Source organism: Hyaena hyaena, unplaced genomic scaffold (assembly GCF_003009895.1).
Source record: "Hyaena hyaena isolate Hyena2069 unplaced genomic scaffold, ASM300989v1 scaffold_615, whole genome shotgun sequence".
Classification (NCBI taxonomy): Eukaryota; Metazoa; Chordata; class Mammalia; order Carnivora; family Hyaenidae; genus Hyaena; species Hyaena hyaena.
This window is the reverse complement of record NW_024081248.1, coordinates 379,798-400,662: the sequence shown is the minus strand read 5'-3', so window position 1 is coordinate 400,662 and position 20,865 is coordinate 379,798. Positions and strand designations below refer to the sequence as shown.

Genomic DNA, 20,865 nt, shown 5'->3' with positions numbered 1-20,865 from the left:
CACAATGTATTTCTTAAATAATTAAGACTAGATGGGTGTCTGGGTGGCTTAGTCAGTTGAGCGTCTAACTCTTGATTTCACTTCAGGTCCTGATCTCATGGTTTGTGGTATTGAGCCCTGCAGCACAGATCCTGCTTGGGATTCTCTCTTCCTCTCTCTCTCTCTGCCCTTTTCATGCTTGCATGTGCCCTCTCTTTAACAATAAACAAACTTAAAAAAAAATAATAAGACTTGAAAGTCAAAATGACTCCTGTATTCATGGGCTATAGAATGGATGTTATGTTAGTGGCATGAAAGCAACATTAATCTCTTTGTCCATCTTAATCAGAACTCTTGAGTGACCAGGTGCATTTTCAGTGAGCAGTAATGTTTGGAAAGAGATTTTTTTTTTCTGAGCAGTAGGTCTCAACATGGGCTTAAAATATTCCATAAACCATGTTGTAAACATATGTGCTATCATCTAGATTTGTTGTTCCTTTTATGGAGTACAAGCAAAATAGATTTAGCATAATTCTTAGGGACTGTAGGATTTGGGCATTGGTCAGTGAGCATTGGCTTCTTCTTGATTACCAACTGCATTAATTCCTAACAAACAAGTCAGCCTTTGCTTTGAAGCTTTAGATCCAGGCATTGACTTCTCTCCAGCTGTGAAAGTCCTAGGTGGCATATTTTTCCTATATAAGGCTGTGTCATCTGCATTGAAAATCTCTTTCTTTTTTTAAGTTTATTTATTTACTTAGAGAGAGCAGACATGAGCAGGGGAGGGGCAGAAAGAGAGAGAGAGAGAGAGAGAGAGAATACTCGGCACTGTCAGCACAGAGCCCAACGCGGGGCTCGAATCCATGTACCGTGAGATCATGACGTGAACCAAAACCAAGAGTCAGATGCTTGACTGGCTGAGCCCACACAGGTGCCCTTGAAAATCTGTTGTCTGGTATAACCACTTTCATTAGTTATCTTAGCTAGATCCTTTGGATAACTTGCTGTAGCTTCTACATCTGTACTTGCACTTTTATGTTATAGAGATGGCTTCTTTCCTTAAACCTCATGAACCAATCTCTGCTAGCTTCCAGCTTTTCTATAGTTTCCTCATCTCTCTTAGCCTTCATGGAATTAAAGAAAGTTAGAGCTTTGTTCTGGATTAGGCTTTGACTTAAGGAAATGTTGTGACTGGTTTGAACTTCTATCCAGACCACTAAAACTTTCAGCAATAGGGCCATTTGACTTTCTTATCATTCATATGTTCACTGGAATAGCACTTTTAATTTCCTTCAAGAAATTTTCCTTTGCATTCACAACTTGGCTAACTGACATAAGAGGCCTAACTTTTAACCTATTTAGGCTCTGGACATACCTTCCTCACTAAGCCTAAGCATTTCTAGCTTTTGATTGAAAGTGAGAGATGTGTGACTCTTCTTTTCACTTGATCATGTAGAGGCTATTGTAGGGTTATTAATTGGCCTAATTTAAGTATTGTTGTGTCACAGAAAACAGGGAGGTCGAAGGAGAGGGAAAGAGATGAGAGAACTGTTGGTCGATGGAACAATCAGAACATAAACAACATGTGTCAAGTTAGCCTTCTTATATGGTTGCAGTTTATGGCAACTTAAAACCATTACAATAGTAAAAGCAAAGATCACTATTCAGAGATCACCATAATGACTATAATAATAAGAAAGTTTGAAATATTGTGAGAATTATCAAACTAAGACAGACATAAAGTGAGCCAATGCTGTTGGAAAAATGGTGCTGAGAGCTCTGCGGGATGCAGGGTTGCCACAAACCTTCAATATGTTAAAAATCCAATATTTGCAAAGCTCAGTGAAACAAGGTATGTTTTTATTGCTTCCACATATTTCCAATTGATTCTTCCGGACAAATGGTCCTGCCTAAATTAGGAACTGCTGTTCATCTATTGATTTGTACTCAGGGTGTCAGCCAGCATGTACCAATCAAAACACAAAGTGTAGCTGTCTAAATCTTTTTAAAAATGTAATTATTGTAGTAATTCCATCTTTAACTAGTTTTTCATGACACCTCTTCATCCCCCCATATATATATTTTTAAAGAGACTTTATATTATTAATAGAGTAGTTTTATGTTTCTTGTAAAATTGAGTGGAAAGTACAGAGAGTTATAATATACTCCCTGCCTAGACATGCCACCTCCACTATCAAAATAAAAGTTGAGGATGTTTTCCTCTATTCCTAGTTTGCTCAGAGATTTTATCATGAGTGGGTATTGGATTTTTTCAGGTGCTTTTTCTGCATCTATTGATTTGATCATATGATTTTCTTCTGTAGCCCAGGATTTAACAAGTGGTACATTTTGTCATATTTTCACTTAATTTGTTTAAACAATGTTTGTGTGCATGTATTAGATTAGTTAAAGCTCCACTCCCTAATTTCATTTTATTTTGTCCTTACCAAACTGATTATTCTACTAAAGTTGCTATGAATCCTTTTTTCATTATACCTATAATTTTAGCATATAATATATGCATCCATAAATGACCTATGTTATTATTTTTGGTTATTTTTCATAAATGATATCATACTGTATTATGTTTTCAAAAACCATTTTAAAAAATTACGTGGAAAGTAATATTAATAGTTATTCTCATATTTTGCATGAATTAATTTACACAAATGTCTGACCAGCCACCCGTCAAATTAGGATTTTTTTTATTTTTATTTTTATTAATTTTCTTTCAAAATTTTAAAGTTTATTTATTTTGAGAGAGAGAGAGTACGCACAAGCAGGTCAGAGAGAGAAAGGGGGAAAGAGAATCCCAAGCAGGTTCTGCACCATCAGTATAGAGCCTGATACGGGGCCCATATTCATGAACCACAAGGTCATGACCTCAGAGAAACCAAGAGTCTATGCTTAACTGATTGAGCCACCCAGGTGCCCCTATTCTTATTTTTATTTTTTTGGTACAAATTAAGAAACTGAAACAAGTAGGGAAATTGGGATTTGAATTTTGATTCAGCCAGCTCTGAAGCCCATGACTTATCATATACCAGGCTGCTTACATTCTATTCTTTAATGATGCCAGGATTGAATGGCTACTGCAACTTCTCAGTTTTAGATTTGCCTTAATTTGGAGCATTGTCAAAGTAATAAAGAATAGGTCTCCTTTTTAACATCAGCCTTTCAGAATCTGTTGATTTAGAATATATGTAATGATGAAGAAACTTTGGAAGGATACCTAAGTAACTTAGTTAAAAATAGTTGTTTCCTGAGGTGGGATGAAGGGAACATTAGGATAGGCAACTGGGAACAAAGGTATGAGTGAAACTTTCCAGTATATATCTTTATATTTCTGTATTTTAAACCATGCAATGCATTGCCTATTTAAAAATGATTTTATAGGGGTGCCTGAGTGGCTCAGACTTTGGCTCAGATCATGATCTTGCAGTTGATGGGTTTGAGGCCTACCTTTGTGCTCTGTGCTGACAGTTCAGAGCCTGGAGCCTGCTTCAGATTCTGTCTCTCTCTCTCTTTCTCTGCCTTCCCCTGCTCGTGCTCTCTCTCTGTCAAAAATAAACATGGAAAAACAATTTTTTTAGGGACACCTGGATAGCTCAGTTGGTTAAGTGTTTGACTTCAGCTCAGGTCATGATCTCATGGTTCATGAGTTCAAGCCCCACCTTGGGCTCTGTGTTGACAGCTCAGATCCTGGAGCCTGCTTCAGATTCTGTGTTTCCCTCTCTCTGCCCTCCCCTGCTTGCATTCTCTCTCTCTCCATTTATGAAAAGTGAATAAATGTCAAAAAAAATTTTTTTAATCTTCTTAGAAAGATTTTAGGAAAAAATAAATATGTAATCACTGAATTCACCCATACTTTAAAATGGCATTTATGGGGCACCTGGGTGGCTGTTGGTAAAGCGTCTGATTTCGACTCAGGTCATGATCTCATGGTTCATGGGTTCCAGCCCTGCGTCGGGCTCAGTACTGACAGCTAGCTCAGAGCCTGGAGCCTGCTTCAGATTCTGTCTCTCTCTCTCTTTCTCTGCCTTCCCCTGCTCGTGCTCTCTCTCTGTCAAAAATAAACATGGAAAAACAATTTTTTTAGGGACACCTGGATTTTTCTGTTGGTAAAGCGTCTGATTTCGACTCAGGTCATGATCTCATGGTTCATGGGTTCCAGCCCTGCGTCGGGCTCAGTACTGACAGCTAGCTCAGAGCCTGGAGCCTGCTTCAGATTCTGTATCTCCCTCTCTCTCTGACCCTCCCCTGCTCACGCTGTCTCTCTCTCCTAGAAATGAATAAAACATTAAAAAAAAAATTTAAAAAAAAAAAATAAAAAAATAAAATGGCATTTATTACTCATAATGACATCTATTGTATTTGCAAATCAGGAATGCCTATCTGTGGACAACATACTCATTGAGTTCACAGATGATGCTTCAGCAGTGCACCTGCTGCAGGTTCGTTGGAACAATTCTGGAGTACCCACATGGTTGTAATCTAGTGGGTTGGTAACTTTGGTTCTAGGCCCATCTAGAGTCAAACTTACTTAATGATTCTTACCATTTATTAAATTTTACCTTCTATGATACATGATGAAAAGCAACTTACTGAGATAGGAGTTGTTTATGATCATAATTTTATCAAAGTAACAAAATAATTGGAGGATAATTTTTCTACTTAAAGATTTTATGATGCAGCAGGCTGTTTGAAAAGCATTTCTTTGGGCATTTTATCTCTTTTTTATCCTTATATTGCTAGAAATGTAAATTGATACTTGAAAATCCTTTTTAACCAAATATCCATGAAAAATTACTATAAGTAGAGTATAATCATGAAAATTTAAGAAGAAAAAGAGGCCTTTTAAAATTATAGATCCTTAAAAATTTTTTTTGTTAAATTGGTTTTAAAATTCATTATACAAATAATGCATGGTCTTCATTATAGAAAAAGAATTCAAAAGGGCAGAGAAATCAAAAGAACATTCAGTTCTCTCCATCCAGAGATTACTGCTCATACCTTTGGTTTTTGCCATGTAAACAGTTTAAAATAAAACAAATTGAATGAAAATAATTAGGAATTCAAAAGAATAAATAATAAAAATCTAAGTTTCACCTGAAACTAATATTACACTGAATTTTAACTAACTGGAATTCAAATAAAAACTTGAAACTGCATCAGAGAAAGATAAATATCATATGATTTCATTCGTATGGAATTTAAGAAACAAAACATTAAATTAGGAGCAGGGAAGCAAAAGTAAGATAAAAAAAGAGAGAGAGGCAAACCATAAGATACTCTTTAAATACAGAGACCAAACTGAGGGTTGCTGGAGGGGAAGTAGGTGGGGAGATGGGCTAAATGCATGATGGGCAACAAGAAGGGCACTTGTTGGGATGACCACTGGGTGTTATATGTAAGTGATGAATCACTAAATTCTCCTGAAATTTAAAAAAAACTTGAAACTACAAAAAAATACATCAAATAAAATTATGAAACAATTAAAAAGCCCCAAGTTTTTCTGATTTGGGATAACTTCTTTATCCTTCAGTATGTTTTAGTATCCTTCTTTGTAAAATTGAAATGATAATGCCTATCTCATAGGATTTTTGGGAGTATCACAAAGATTCCAATTGTAATTTTTATTTAATGTTAAATATGTGGTTTTTTTGGTCTCAAGATAAGAAATATTTGCTATAATTTAAGAAGGTTAGTTGGTTTTTGAAAAGGACAAAATTTTGGAACAAAGCTACAGGAAGATTTCTACTTGCCATGTTTTATATTTTGAAATGTAATATAGAAGTAATATTAGGTGAGAACTGATTTTGATATTGTAGGATTATCATTGACTAGATTTTTTTTTTACCTTGCCTTGCCAGTCTTCAGGCAGGAATTGATTGAAGGTGTTGGACAAATCTTCATTATTTTATTGTAACTGTTCCTATTGATCCTAGCTAGAGAGGCAGATGAGAGAAAATGGCAGTTTTTCTTCCATTGGAAATAAAGCAGTTGTACATTTTAATGGTTGTTGAGGGCAGAACTGGTTGAACACAAGCTGGAGACTGGAATTTATGGTGGTATTCTCAATTTCAGATATAGCAATAGAAGTTTTTAGGTTTGGGATAAATGCTTCATGACATTGACTTCCTTTTAGCCACTGTCTTAGAAATATACTCAGTATCACTATCTTGGAGATATTGAATATGAGGCAGCAAACTTTCAGGACTAAATTAATTTGATTTGTTAAAGGGAACACAAAAAAAATCTTCTTTAATTTGACATAAATAAATGGATAGATATAAACACAATACAGGGTCACGTGTTCCGGTCATTAGATTTACTTTGTAGCCATGACTTTTGAAGACTAAGCCTAGTTTATGTTAAGAAGAAGAATGTTTTATAGATTTCTCTATATGTGCTCCAGGCTTTACTTTAGTAATACTAAGTAGGGCTTGTATAGTGGAATTAAAATTTTATGTGATTGCATCTCTCTGAGGAAATTGGCATGTTGAATATTTGTGGGTATGAGAAAAAGGTTGATGTGAGGAAGAGGTAAAACAAATAAATGGAGTGTGAGAAGGATAATATATATAGTCTGATGTTTTGGCTTGTTATTTATCACTGAACATTACAAAATTAAAAATGTTTTCAAATGCATGTAATTCTGCAGCTAGTGAGTGGAACAAGCACTTAGTGTTGATTGCATTTGTTCTTTTCTCTTATAAATTATGGGTAAACTAATAAAAATTATCCTAGGTATAAAACCTGAATTTTCCTTGTATGAACTATTGATAATTTTTTTATGTGGTAAAAAATAGTAATTATTCCACCATTAATAGGTTACACCATTCAGTCACCTTTTAGATATATTTGAAATGTGTGGCTACAAGAACCCTCATCTTCCTCTCACATCTTTGAAAATCATCCATACCAAGTTACTTTATACCTGAATTTTCTTCATCAGAAATTTCTTTTTGAGATAAAGCATTGCATTCCTCAAAAGTACCATTTTTAAAAAAATTAATAAATCTTAAAAATTTTGTTTTAAGGTTTATTAATTTTTGAGAAAGAGATAGAGAGCAAGCAGAGAGAGGGAGACAGAATCCGAAGCAGGCTCCAGGCTCCAGGCTCCAGGCTCCAGGCTGTCAGCACAGAGCTGATGCAGGGCTGTGAGATCATGACCGGAGCTGAAGTCTGACACTTAACTGACAGAGCCACACAGGTGCCCCAAATAAACTTTATTTTTTAGAGTAGTCTTAGGTTCAGGGCAAAATGAGGTGGAAAAGTATAGGGTCAGCAGCCCCCCTCATTGATATCCTGCATCTCTGTGATATATTTGTTAGAACTAACGAACCTACAGATAACACATAATTACTTTAAGTCCACAATTTACTCTCAGGTTCATTCTTGGTATCATACATTCTGTGGACAAATGTATAATGACATGTGTCCATCATTATAGTATCATACAGAAGAGTTGCACTGACCTAAAAATCCTCTGTGGATTTTTTAGATTGCCCCAAACCCTGGCAACCACTGATCTTTTTACGTTCACCAGTTTTGCCTTTTCCAGAATGCCTTATAGTTGGAATCGTACAGTATGTAGCCTTTCCGATTGCTTTCTTTTACTTAATAATATGCATTCAAGTTCCCCATGTTTTTTGTTTATCCATTCTTCAGTTGAGGGACTTTTGGGTGGCTACAGAGAAAGTCACTAGAAGCATTTACATATAAGTTTTTGTGTGAACATAGATTTTCATTACATTTAGGTCAACACCTAGGAGTAAGGTTACTGAGTTAAATGTTAAGTGTTTAACTTATAAGAAACTATCAAACTGTTTTATACAGTGGTTGTACTGTTTTGCATTTTCATTAGAATTGTTTTCCCATCTGTGTCAACATCCTTGGCAGTACTTGGTATTGTCAAGAGCTTTTTGTTTTGTTTTATTTTTAACTTTTAGTCATTCTAATAGATGGGTAGTACTGTTTCATTATAGTTTCAATTTGCATATTTTAATGTGAAATTCACATTTTTATGTGGAAACTTATTTGCCAAATGCTTGTTTACTTTTAATGTAGGGGAAAGGAAATAGAGATAAAGATTGATGGATCAATCTTGTCCTTGGCATGCTTCTAGGAAAAGCTGGCCAGCAGAGGTTTCCACATTCAAGAGCCTTAGGTGTCCAGGAATCAGAAGGGAAAGAGGGCATACTATGCCTGTTTGACTTTATTATAAAGGACCAGTCTTTGTTTAAACAACAACAAAAACATTCCATAACTGGGATGTTTCTCATTTCAGTCTCTCACTTAAGATATTTAATGTCATAATTAGCTGTTACTTATTTTGCCACGTTTTATTTTGTTTATATGGTAAGGAATACTACCTGCATGGCTCTTTAAACCAAGATTTTGTAGTACAAGCCAATTACTGCCAGTACTAGAAGTACTTGGTCAGAGAAAGTTAGGGAATTTGAATGGGATGTAAGTTTTATATGATGGGGCATAATGTATTCTGTTGGTTGAGCAAATGGTCTTAATGTCAAGTTCCTTTTTGTAGACACCATACTTTATCTTTCTAGAATATTATTCTTTTAGAATATTATTCTTATTTTACTTTAAATAAACAAAATTTCTATTAAAATTGAACGTGTACAAAAATGTTGATAGCAGTTTTATTTTTGATAGCCAAAAACTGGATACTTACCCAGATGACCTTTTAAAACGTGAAAAGTTAGACAAATTGTGGCACATTCATATGATGGAATATGACTCCATTAAAAGTAATGAATTGTTGATACAGGCAGCAACTTGGATGAGCCTCAAGGAAATTTTGCTTAGTGAAAAAAGCCAATCTCAAAAGGATATGTATTGCGTGATTCTCTTTATATAACAATCAAGAAATAACAATTATTAAGCTGAATAACAGATTAGCGGTTGCTACTTTTTAAGAATGGAAACAAACAGATGGTGATTATAAATGGTTAACATGAAGGAATTTGGGGGAAGTAAAGTTAAGTATTATGATTTTAATAGAATGTAAACAGAATTGCATAGATTTACACTCACGCACATAGACTCTTGCATGTATAACTGGTGAAATCTGAATAAACTCTATGAATTATCAATGTCAATTTCTTGATTTTGGTATTGTGTAGTGATTATGTGGAATGTTTACACTGAGGAGGGAGGCATTAGACTTCACTCCGCATTTGTTCCCTACTACTTTTGAAGCAATACATATTTCAATTGAAGCAATACATATTTCAAAATAAAAAATTTTTAATGTAACAATAATTTATTCAAATACAAATACTCTTGATTTTGATATATATAAGTAGTGGATATATTTTCATGAAAATTCTAATAATGTGAGAATATTTGGTAAAAAGGGAAAAGGGCAAATAGTATTTTCAGAGTAGCCATTTTTTCCTTTCTCATAAAAATAATTAAGTATAAATAAATAAATGATGACTTTTCTAACAATCAGGACAAAAAGGGAAACAGAGTGGGTTATGTAATTTCAATATGTGGTAGTAGGTAAGGAGCACTGAACCCGAGTCAAAAAATAGAGGGGGCTCCTGGCTGGCTGAGTCAGAAGAGAATGGGACGCTTGATCTCAGGGTTGTCAATTTGAGCCCCATGTTGGGTGTAGAGATTACCAAAAAAAATAATAATAATAAAAATTTAAAAACTGAGATGGGATAAAAAAGGAATTATGCCTTAAAGGTATGCTTTTTATATCTGCATTACAGAGTTTTTGTTTATAGTTTGAAACTTTTAACTATGAATGCTTTGTTGTTATGCTTTATATGTTGAAATATATTTGATTTTAATCTTTACAGTCATTGGGTAAAGTTTGCAAATTAGAATAGTTTAAAGAAATACTGGTATTAAATGTGCAAGATAACCTAATATATATAATTAAACTTGTCATTAAATGGCTTTGAATATGTGGCTACATGTTAGAGAAATATGGTAGAATCATAATTACAATGATTCCTGGAATTTTTATAAATAGGCTGTACTTTATTTTCTGGCTATTTAGTTGATATTAGTAGTATCTCATAGAAGATTGCCTAAATGGTTTTAAATGTGGAAATCAAATTACATTTATTTTTTAATAATTATTCTTTGTGATTACTGAAATCAATAATTACTGTATATCTCCAAATTGACTGTGTAAGATGCTTGAAGGGTAGAACTCTATATTACCTACTTGTGAATACCTATTTGCCTCATCCAATACTTTGATGGTGCTTCTCTTATAGTAAATATGGCAGGTCTCTGTGTCTAAATGGATTTGGGTACATAGTTCTTAGCTCTTTTATTTCTCCTCCAGAGAGTTTGGTGCTTAGATTTCTAGGTTCAGGAAACATTATTTTCATAGATCACTCCCAGTGCTAAGGTGATAGCAAATTAAGCTATAGCAGATAAAATAAGATCCACCCTTATCCTCACGTGTATCTTATCTTACTCCATGAGGTATAAATATATTGTCAACGTATATTGTCAGACTGTTATTCTGACTAGTCAAACATGTTAGGAAAGTCATCTTTAAGAAACCAAATAAAGATCAACTGTTGCTTTTGATAACCTTTTACTTCCTGGGTATTCTCAGCAATGTTTATAAATATTGTTAGCTGATAAATTATGTGTTAAATATTCTATTGGAATTAGTTAAATCAGATTATGTATATGGAAAAAGATTAGCTACCATTGAAATACATTGGGTTGTTCCTTTAGCATAAGGTGTGATTGAACATTTCTGTTTCTGGCTTTATACTGACTTAAAAATTTTTTTTAAATTTAAATCCAAGTTAGTTAACTTATAGTGTAATAATGACTTCAGGAATAGAATTTAGTGATTTATCACTTGCATATAACATCAAGTGCTCATCCCAACAAGAGCCCTACTAATGTCCATCACCCATTTAGCCCATTCCCCCACCCAGTACTCTGCCAACAACCCTCAGTTTGTTCTCTGTATTTAAGAGTCTTTTAATGGTTCTTCTCCCTCTCAGTTTTTATCTTATTTTTACTTCCCTTCCCATATGTCCACCTGTTTTGTTCTCAAATTCCACATATGAATTAAATCACGATACTTGTCTTTCTCTAACTTATTTTGTTTAGTGCAATACACTCTAGTTCCATCCACATTTTTTAAAATGGCAAGATTTCATTCTTTTTGATTGCTGAGTAGTATTCCATTGTGTATATATACTATACCTTCTTTATCCATTCATTAGTTGTTGGACATTTGAGCTCTTTCCATACTTCGGCCGTTGTCAGTAGTGCTACTATAAACATTGGGGTGCGTGTGCCCCTTCGAATCAGCACTCCTGTATCCTTTGGATAAATATCTAGTAGTGCAGTTATTGAGTCATAGGGTAGTTCTTTTTTTAAAATTTTTAAGGAAATCTTTTCCAGAGTGGCTGTACCAGTTTGCATTACCACCAGCAGTGCAAAAGGGATCCTCTTTCTCTTCATCCTCACCAACATCTGTTGTTGCCTAAGTTGTTAATTTTAGCCATTCTGACTGGTGTGAGGTGGTATCTCATTGTGATTTTGATTTCATTTTCCTGATGATGAGTGATGTTGAGCATCTTTTCATGTGTTAGCCATCTGGATGTCTTCTTTAGAAAAGTGTCTTTTCATGTCTTTTGTCCATTTCTTCACTGGATTGCTAGTTTTTTGGGTGTTGAGTTTGGTAAGTTCTTTACAGATTTTGGATATGAACCCTTTATCTGATATGTCATTTACAAATATCTTCTCCCATTCTGTCAGTTGCCTTTTAGTTTTGCTGATTATTTCCTTCACTGTGCAGAAGCTTTTTATTTTGATGAGGTCCCAATAGTTCTATTTTTGCTTTTGTTTCCCTTGCCTCCAGAGACATGTCAAGTAAGAAGTTGCTATGGCTGAGTTCAAAGAGGATGTTGCCAGTGTTTACCTCTAGAGTTTTGATGGCTTTCTGTCTTACATTTAGGTCTTTCCTCCATTTTGAATTTATTTTTGTGTATAATGTAAGAAAGTGGTCCAGGTTCATTATTGTCTATGTTGCTGTACAGTTTTCCCAGTACCATTTGCTGAAGCGACTGTCTTTTTTTCCATTGGATATTCTTTCCTGCTGTCAAAGATTAGTTGGCCATATGTTTGTGTGTCCATTTCTGGGTACTCTATTCTGTTCCATTGACCTATATATCTATTTCTGTGCTAGTACTATACTGTCTTGATGATTACAGCTTTGTAATACAGCTTGAAGTCTAGAATTGTAATGCCTCCAGCTTTGGTTTTCTTTTTCAACATTACTTTGACTATTTGGGGTCTTTTCTGGTTCCATACAAATTTTAGGATTGTTTGTTCTAATCTCTGTAAAGAATGCTGGTGTTATTTTGATAGGGATTGTAATGAATATATAGATTGCTTTGGGTAGTATTAACATTTTAGCAATATTCTTCCAATCCATGAACATGGAATTTGTTTTTCTTTTTTTTTGTATGTGTCTTCTCCAGTTTCTTTCATAAGCTTTCTATAGTTTCAGTGTATAGATTTTTCACCTCTTTGGTTAGGTTTTTTTTTTTTTTTATTTTTTTAATTAAAAAAAGTTTTTAAATGTTTTATTTATTTCTAGCAGAGAGAGAGAGAGAGACAGCGTCGTGAGCAGGGGAGGGTCAGAGAGAGAGGCAGTCACGGACTGTGAAACAGGCTCCAGGCTCTGAGCTGGCAGTCAGCACAGAGCCCGACGCGGGGCTCGAACCCAGGAACCGCGAGATCATGTCCCAAGTGAAAGTTGGACGCTCAACTGACTAAGCCACCCAGGCGCCCCTGGTTAGGTTTATTCCTAGGTAATTTATGGTTTTCAGTGCAATTGTAAATGGAATAAGTTCCTTGATTTCTATTTCTACTGCTTCATTATTGGTGTATAGAAATACAACCAGTTTCTGTATATCTATTTTATATCTTATGACTTTGCTGAATTCATGTATCAGCTCTAGCAGTTTTGGGGTGGAGTCTTTAGAGTTTTCCACATAGAGTATTGTGTCATCTGTAAAGAATAAAGTGTGACTTCCACTTGCCGATTTGGATGCCTTTTATTTCTTTGTGTTGTCGGATTGTTGAGGGTAGGACTTCCAACACTATGTTGAATAACAGTGGTGAGAGTGGGCATGCCTGTCTTGTTCCTAGCCTTAGGGGAAAAGCTCTCAATTTTTCCCCATTGAGGATGATATTAGCTGTGGGTTTTTCATATATGATCTTTATCATCTTGTGGCATATTCCTTCTATCTCTACTTTCTTGAGGGCTTTTATTAAGAAAGGATGCTGTATTTTGTCAAATGCTTTTTTTCTGCATTAATGAGAGGATCATGTGGTTCTTCTTCCATTAATGTGATGTATCACATTCATTGATTTGCGGATATTGAATCAACCCTGCACCCCACTTAATTGTGGTGCATAATTCTTTTAATGTACTGTTGGATCTGGTTTGCTAGTATCTTGTTGAGAATTTTTGCATCCATGTTGATCAGGGAAATTGGTCTGTAGTTCTCCTTTTTAGTGGGGTCTTTGTCTGGTGTTGGAATCTAGGTAATGCTGGCCTCATAGAATGAGTTTGGAAGTTTTCCTTCCATTTCTCTTTTTTGGAATAGCTTCAAAAAAATAGCTATCAACTCTTTAAATGTTTGGTAGAATTCCCCTGGAAAGCCATCTGGCTCTGGATTCTTGTTTCTTGGCAAATGTTTTATTACTGATTCAATTTCTTTACTGTTTCAGTAAATTTTTCTCTATATCTTCTTGTTTCAGTTTTGGTAGTTTATGTATTTCTAGGAATTTGTCCACTTATTCAGATTGCCCAGTTTGTTGGCATTAAATTGCTCATAATATTCTCTTATTACTGTTTATATTTCTGTGGTGTTGTTTATCTCTCCTCTTTTATTCATGATTTTATTTATTTGGATCCTTTTCTTTTAGATCTGTCTAGGGGTTTATCTATTTTGTTAATTCTTTCAAGGAAGTGGTTCTTGGTTTCATTGATCTACTGTTCTTATGTTTTGTGTTTTTATTTCAATATTACTGATTTCTGCTCTAGTCTTTATTATTTTCCTCCTTCTTACAGTTTTGGGCTTTATTTGCTATTCTCTTTTCAGCTCTTTTAGATGTTAAGTTGTGTTTTTGAGACCTTTCTTCATTCTTAAGGAAGACCTGGATTGCTATATACTTCCCTCTTATGACCACCTTTGCTGCATTCCAGAGGTTTTGGACTGTAGTGTTTTCATTTTCATTGGCTTCCATATACTTTTTAATTTCCTCTTTAATTTCTTGGTTAACCCATTCACTCTTTAGTAGAATTGTCTTTAATCTCCAAATATTCATGGTATTTCCAATTTTTTTCTTGTGGTTGATTTCAAGTTTCTTAGTATTGTGGTCTGAAAATACGGAAGGTATGATCTTGATCTTTTTGTACTTGCTGAGGGCTGATTTGTGACAAATTAAATGATCTATTCTGGAGAAGGTTCTATGTGCACTTGAGAGTAATGTGTTTCTGCTGCTTTAGGATGAAATGTTCTGAATATATCTGTGAAGTCCATCCAGTTCAGCGTATCATTCAAAGCCATTGTTTCCTTGTTGATTTCCTGCTTAGGTGATCTGTCCATTGCTCTAAGTGGGGTGTTGAAGCCCTCTACTATTAGGGTATTATTATCAATAAGTTTCTTTTAAAAAATTTTTTTATTGCTTATTTATTTTTGAAAGGGCGGGGAGGGAGGTAGGAGGAGGGGTAGAGAGAGAGACACACACAAAATCTGAAGCAGGTTTCAGGCTCTGAGCTGTCAGCACAGAGCCCAATACAGGGCTCAAACTCACAAGCCATGAGATCATGACTTCAACTGAAGTCAGATGCTTAACCAGCTGAACCACCCAGGTGCCCTAGTGAGTTTCTTTATGTTTGTGATTAATTGATTTATATATTTGGGTGTTTCATATTGGGAGCATAACTATTTACAATTGTTAGATCTTCTTGGTGGATAGACCCCTTAATTATGATGTAATGCCCTTGTTTATCTCTTGTTACAGTCTTTATTTTAAAATCTAGGTTGTCTAAGTATGGCTACTCTAGCTTTCTTTGGTGACCGTTGGCATGGTAGATGGATCTTCATTCCCTTACTTTCAACCTGCAGGTGTCTTTAGGTCTAAAATTAGTCTCTTGTAAGCAGCATATATATGGGTCTTTTTTTTTAATGTTTTATTTATTTCCAGGAGAGAGAGACAGCGTGAGCAGGGGAGGGCCAGAGAGAGAGGGAGTCACAGACTGAAACAGGCTCCAGGCTCTGAGCTGGCAGTCAGCACAGAGCCCGACGCGGGGCCCGAACCCACGAACCGCGAGATCATGACCTAAGCGAAAGTCGGACGCCCAACCGACTAAGCCACCCAGGCGCCCCGTATGGGTCTTGTTTTCTCATCCATTCTGATACCCTTTGTCCGTGGTTGGAGCATTTAAACCATTTACATTATTTATTTATTTATTTATTTATTTATTTATATACATACTTATTTACTTACTTAATATAATTTATTGTCAAGTTGGCTAACATGCAGTGTATATGATGTGTATATGTGGTGTGCTCTTGGTTTTGGGGGTAGATTCCCATGATTCATCACTTACAGATAATACCCAGTGCTCATCCCAACAAGTGCCCTCCTCAATGCCTATCACCTATTTTCCCCTCTTCCCCCCTCACCCCACCATCCACCCTCAGTTTGTTCTCTGTATTTAAGAGTCTCTTATGGTTTGCCTGTTTCCCTCTCTGTTTGTAACTATTTTTCCCCTTCCCTTCCCCCATAGTCTTCTGTTAAGTTTCTCAAGTTCCACATATGAATGAAAACATATGATACCTGTCTTTCTCTGACTGACTTATTTCACTCAGCATAATACCCTCCAGTTCCATGCACGTTGCTATAAATGGCAGGATTTCTTCATTCTTCCTCATTGCCAAGTAGTATTCTGTTGTATATATAAACTACATCTTCTTTATCGAATCATCAGTTGATGGACATTTATACTCCTTCCACAGTTTGGCTCTTGTTGAAAGTGCTGCTATAAAAACATTGGGGTACATGTGCCCCTGTGAATCAACACTCCTGTATATTTTGGATAAATTTCTAGTAGTGCTATTGCTGGATGATAGGGTATTTCTATTTTTAATTTTTTGAGGAACCTGCACACTGTTTTCTAGAGTGGCTGGACCAGTTTGCATTGCTACCAGCAGTGTAAGAGGCTTCCTGTTTGTCCACATCCTCATCAGCATATGTTGTTTCCTGAGTTAATTTTAGCCACTGTGACGAGTGTGAGGTGTTATCTCAGTGTGGTTTAGATTTGTATTTCTCTGATTAATACATTTATATTTAGAGTGGGTGCTGAAAGATACGAATTTAGTGCCATTGTGTTCCCTGGAGAGTTGGTGTTTTTGGTGATGATGTTCACTGGTCCTTTGTAGTCTTTGTTGTTTTTGGTCTTTTTGTTTTGTTTTGTATTTTTGCTGCTCAAAGAGTCCCCCGTAAAATTTCTTGCAGGGCTGGTTTAGTGGTCACGAACTCTTGAGTTTTTGTTTGTTTGGGAAACTCTTTATCTCTCCTTCTATTTTGAATGATAGCCTTGCAGGATAAAGAATTCTTGGTTGTATATTTTCCTGATTCAGCACATTGAATATATCCTGCCACTCCTTTCTGGGGTGCTATGTTTCTGTGGATAGATCTGCTGTGAACCTGATTTGTCTTCCCTTATAGGTTCAGGACTTTTTTTCCTTGCTGCTTTCACAATTCTTTCCTTGTCTATTTTGTGAATTTGACTATCATATGCCTCAGTGATGGTTGGTTCTTGTTGAATCTAATGGGAGTTCTCTGTGCTGCTTGGATTTTGATGTCTGTGTCCTTCACCAGATTAGGAAAGTTTTCCACTAGAATTTGTTCTTGTAAACCTGCCCCTCTTCATCTTATGGGACTCCTGTGATTTGGATGTTATTCCTTTTAAATAAGTCACTGTGTTCTCTGTCTTGAATTGTGATCTTTTGCCTTTGCTGCCCTCTTTTTTTCCTGTTTCATTATTCCCCATAATGTTATCTTCTGTTTCACTAATTCACTGCTCTACTTCATCCATCCTTGATATTGTAGCATCCATTCAAGATTGCATCTTAGTTACAGCATTTTAATTTTAGCTTGACTAGATTTTATTTGTTTTATCTCCACAGAAAAGGATTCTCTGGTGTCTTTTATGCGTTTTTCAACTGCAGCTAGTATTCTTATTATCATGATTCTAATTCTGGTTCAGCTATCTTACTTATATCTGTTAGATTATGTCCTGGCTGTCATTTCTTCCTGTTCTTTCTTTTGGGGTAAATTCCTTCAGTTTGTCATTTTAGATGAAGAAACATTAATAAAATAAAAAATTTTTAAATTAAAAAAATACAAAAATCAAATAAAAGAAGCTAGATCCTAGATACATTTTAGTCTGCTTATTGAAAGAAGCTTAATAGAGTAGAGAAAGAAGGGAAAGGCAAAGCGAAAAATGCAAGAAAAAACTTAAAAATAAAAAAAATTATATAATAAAATAAAATGCAATAGAAGAAAACAACTTAAGCAAAAACAGAAGCAAAGAAAATGAGCTAATAACTGAACTATCAAATAGAATGAATCCTGAATGAATTTATATCCAGTTTCCCCTAGAACTGAAATTATAAATCACTCTATAGTCCATACATGAAGCAAGTAGCGTGACTTCTGTGGGTCTTCTGGGTTATGTGCTTGGAGGGTATAGTTGGGCAGGTGTTGGTGTAGTGGCTCTGTTCTCCATTAGGTGGTGCTGCTTAGCTTACTGGGATGGATCAGTGTGGCGTGCATGCAGATGCACTCTCACTGACACTTGATCAAGCTCTTCACCTTTGTCTCAGGCCTCTGTCCATTCCCCACCTCTACCCTGTTTTGTCCAAGCTGTCCGTTTGCCATGTGGCACCTCTCTCCTGAATTTTATCTCAGAAAGGATTGTGTTTAAAAACCCCATAATTCAGACACCCGTATGGCTTGGACCCTTGCTGACTTTCTGAGGGACAGTCTCTTGCTGGGCAATGGTCAGGTTCCAGCTTGTCCCAGAATATGTTCATGCGATTGTATGAAAGCAGAGGTTCAGAGATGGTGGCAAATCACAACACACAGCCAGCACTGGGTTTTGCCACAATCTGATGTCTTTGTCTGAATCTCAGTAAATATGGCAGCTCTCTCGGGTACCCTGGGACTTTTGCCTGTGGGGAGGCCATTAACTCCTCTGCCAGATGCACCCTAAGCAAGGGAATTGCCCTCTGTGGCAAATGGACCTCTCAGACCAGCACTGCCTGCCCTACTGCCTCATCAGAGCACCACCAGGCACTGAGTTCTGAAACTTCATACTTTGTGCTCTACTGTTTATAGAATCCTCATGGTATTGAAAACCTGTTTTCTCCCTGTCAGTGATTTTGGGAAACAGATTTCTAGGTCAATCCCCTGCAAGTGTTTTCACTCTTTCTCTTTCTCTCCAGCTACTTTCTAGGGGAATGCTTTTCTTGCATGGTAAACACTGAGTTCTGTGACTCAAGTTATGCAGACTGTTGTGTTAATTCTTAAATCAATTTCCTAGGTGTTCAAAATGGTTTGATGCTGATCTAGCTGCGTTTCAGGGACAAGACAAGCTCAAGGTCTCCATGCTGCTCCTGAATCTTAACTCTTCTCTCTATATTGATATTTTTAATAGCAGGAAATAATTTTCTTTTTGCCCACTAATAGCCTTAGGTTTTTTAAATGTTTTTTTTTTTTTTGTTTATTTATTTTTGAAAGAGAGAGAGCACAAGCAGAAGAGTGTCAGAGAGAGACAGAGACACAGAATCCAAAGCAGACTCCAGGCCCAGAGCTGTCATCACAGAGCTCAATGCTGGGATCAAACTCAGGAGCTGTGAGATCATGATCTGAGCTGAAGTTGGGTCTTAACCAACTGAGCCACCCAGGTGCCCCAGTAAATTTGTTTTAAAAACTAAGGATATTAGGGGCTTCTGGGTGGCTCTGTCAGTTAAGCGTTCAACTTTGGGCCAGGTCATGATCTCACAGTTCGTGAGTTTGAGCCCCATGCCATGCTCTGTGTTGACAGGTTGGGGTCTGGAGCCTGCTTCGAATTCTGTGTCTGTCTCTCTGACCCTCCCCAACTCATGCTGTTTCTTGTTCAAAAATAAATGAACACTAACATTTTTTAAAAAAATAAATTTATTAAGGTATAATTTGTGTACCATTTTAAGTGACTGATTATTTTTTTTGTAAATTTACAGAATTGTGCAACCATTACCACAATCTAATTTTAGAACATTTCCATCCGCCCAAAAAAGAAACCATGTACCCCACTTGTAGTCACTCTCCTCATCTGTAGTTTACTATGCCCAATGATGTATGTTTAGCTTTGTATAGCTGTCTTTAAAATATGATAAAAGTGAATTTTGCAGAATTCTACAAAATTATTCAGCCCTCTAGGTTTGTTAATTTGTCTTTTTGAAGTTTTGATAATTTAGAGCATTGACTTTTAAAATGATATTTCTTTATTCACATACCTAAGTTATTTAATAAGAGAGTGGTGAGAATAATTTGTGTAAGAAGGGATCGATTTTGAGAAATCTGTTTTCAAGTTTGATTATTCTTTGGAGGTGCTAGTTAACAGGAAAAGTTATTGAATAAATATAAAATACAGATTTATTCAAGCCTTGGGGTAGGAAAATTTATAATGCCTTTCAAAAAGACTAAGATTTCATAAAATAAAGCTTTGCCAAGATTATCACAAAAATAAATCTGTCATTCTTTTATTTATTTTAGCTTCTCAGAACCAAGAACGTCTATGTGCATTTAAAGATCCTTATCAACAAGACCTTGGCATAGGTGAGAGTCGAATCTCTCATGAAAATGGAACAATATTATGTTCAAAAGGTAGCACTTGCTATGGCCTTTGGGAGAAATCAAAAGGGGATATAAATCTTGTAAAACAAGGCAAGTAATACTTTTCTTACCTGATATAACTTTGTGTTTCATATCATTGAAATTGATCTGAAAAGAACATAGAGGTAGATTAAAACTCTCTCCAGGAAAACAGTTTTAAAATATATATCCATATATTTTCATCCATAAACCCTACAAAGGGTAATTGGATTATAGATTATTTTCTTATCATAATGTTAATAATGTATTCTCTTTTATGAAGTTTAGAAAATATAGAAAACTATAAGAAAAATGTCTACAATTCCATGCTCTTATAAGCTCTTTTACTATATTAGTTTATTCCCTGCAGGTATATTTTTTATGTACTTATGTGTTTATATGTGTGTGTACTTATTTTTCAAAATTAGAATGATGCTGTATGTATAAACAATTTCATACCCAGTTTTTCCTATTTTAAATTATATTATGAACATTTTCTCATATCTTTAAATATTCTTTGAGAACATTTTAACTTCTGTACAATACAATACTTCTGTACAAACATTTGTATATACATGTATTTTATACATGCAGTTTACTTACACATCACTCTGTTGTTGGACATTTTACCTTTTTCCAGTTTTACTATAATACATAATACTTCAGTGGACATCTTTGAACATAAATCTTTGAATTATATTTGATTATTTCCTTGGAATAGATTGCTGGAGGTAGAAATATTAAATTATAAAGCATGAATATTTTAAAGACTCTTTATAAAAATTGCCATATTGGGGTGCCTGCGTGGCTCAGTCGGTTAAGCGTCCAACTTCAGCTTAGGTCATGGTAACACAGTTTGTGGGTTCGAGCCCCTCATCGGATTCTGTGCTGACAGCTCAGAGCCTGGAGCCTGTTTCAGATTCT

General features: G+C 35.5%; 1 protein-coding gene across 1 annotated transcript in view; it reads left to right on the top strand.

The window, feature by feature from the left end:
* Nucleotides 1-20,865, top strand: part of BMPR2 (bone morphogenetic protein receptor type 2) — a 199,243-nt gene that overhangs the window by 89,952 nt on the left and 88,426 nt on the right. The window contains exon 2 of the mRNA XM_039257389.1: nucleotides 19,843-20,013. Within this exon, the coding sequence (XP_039113320.1) occupies nucleotides 19,843-20,013 (171 nt within the window). The remainder of the gene's footprint in view (nucleotides 1-19,842; nucleotides 20,014-20,865) is intronic.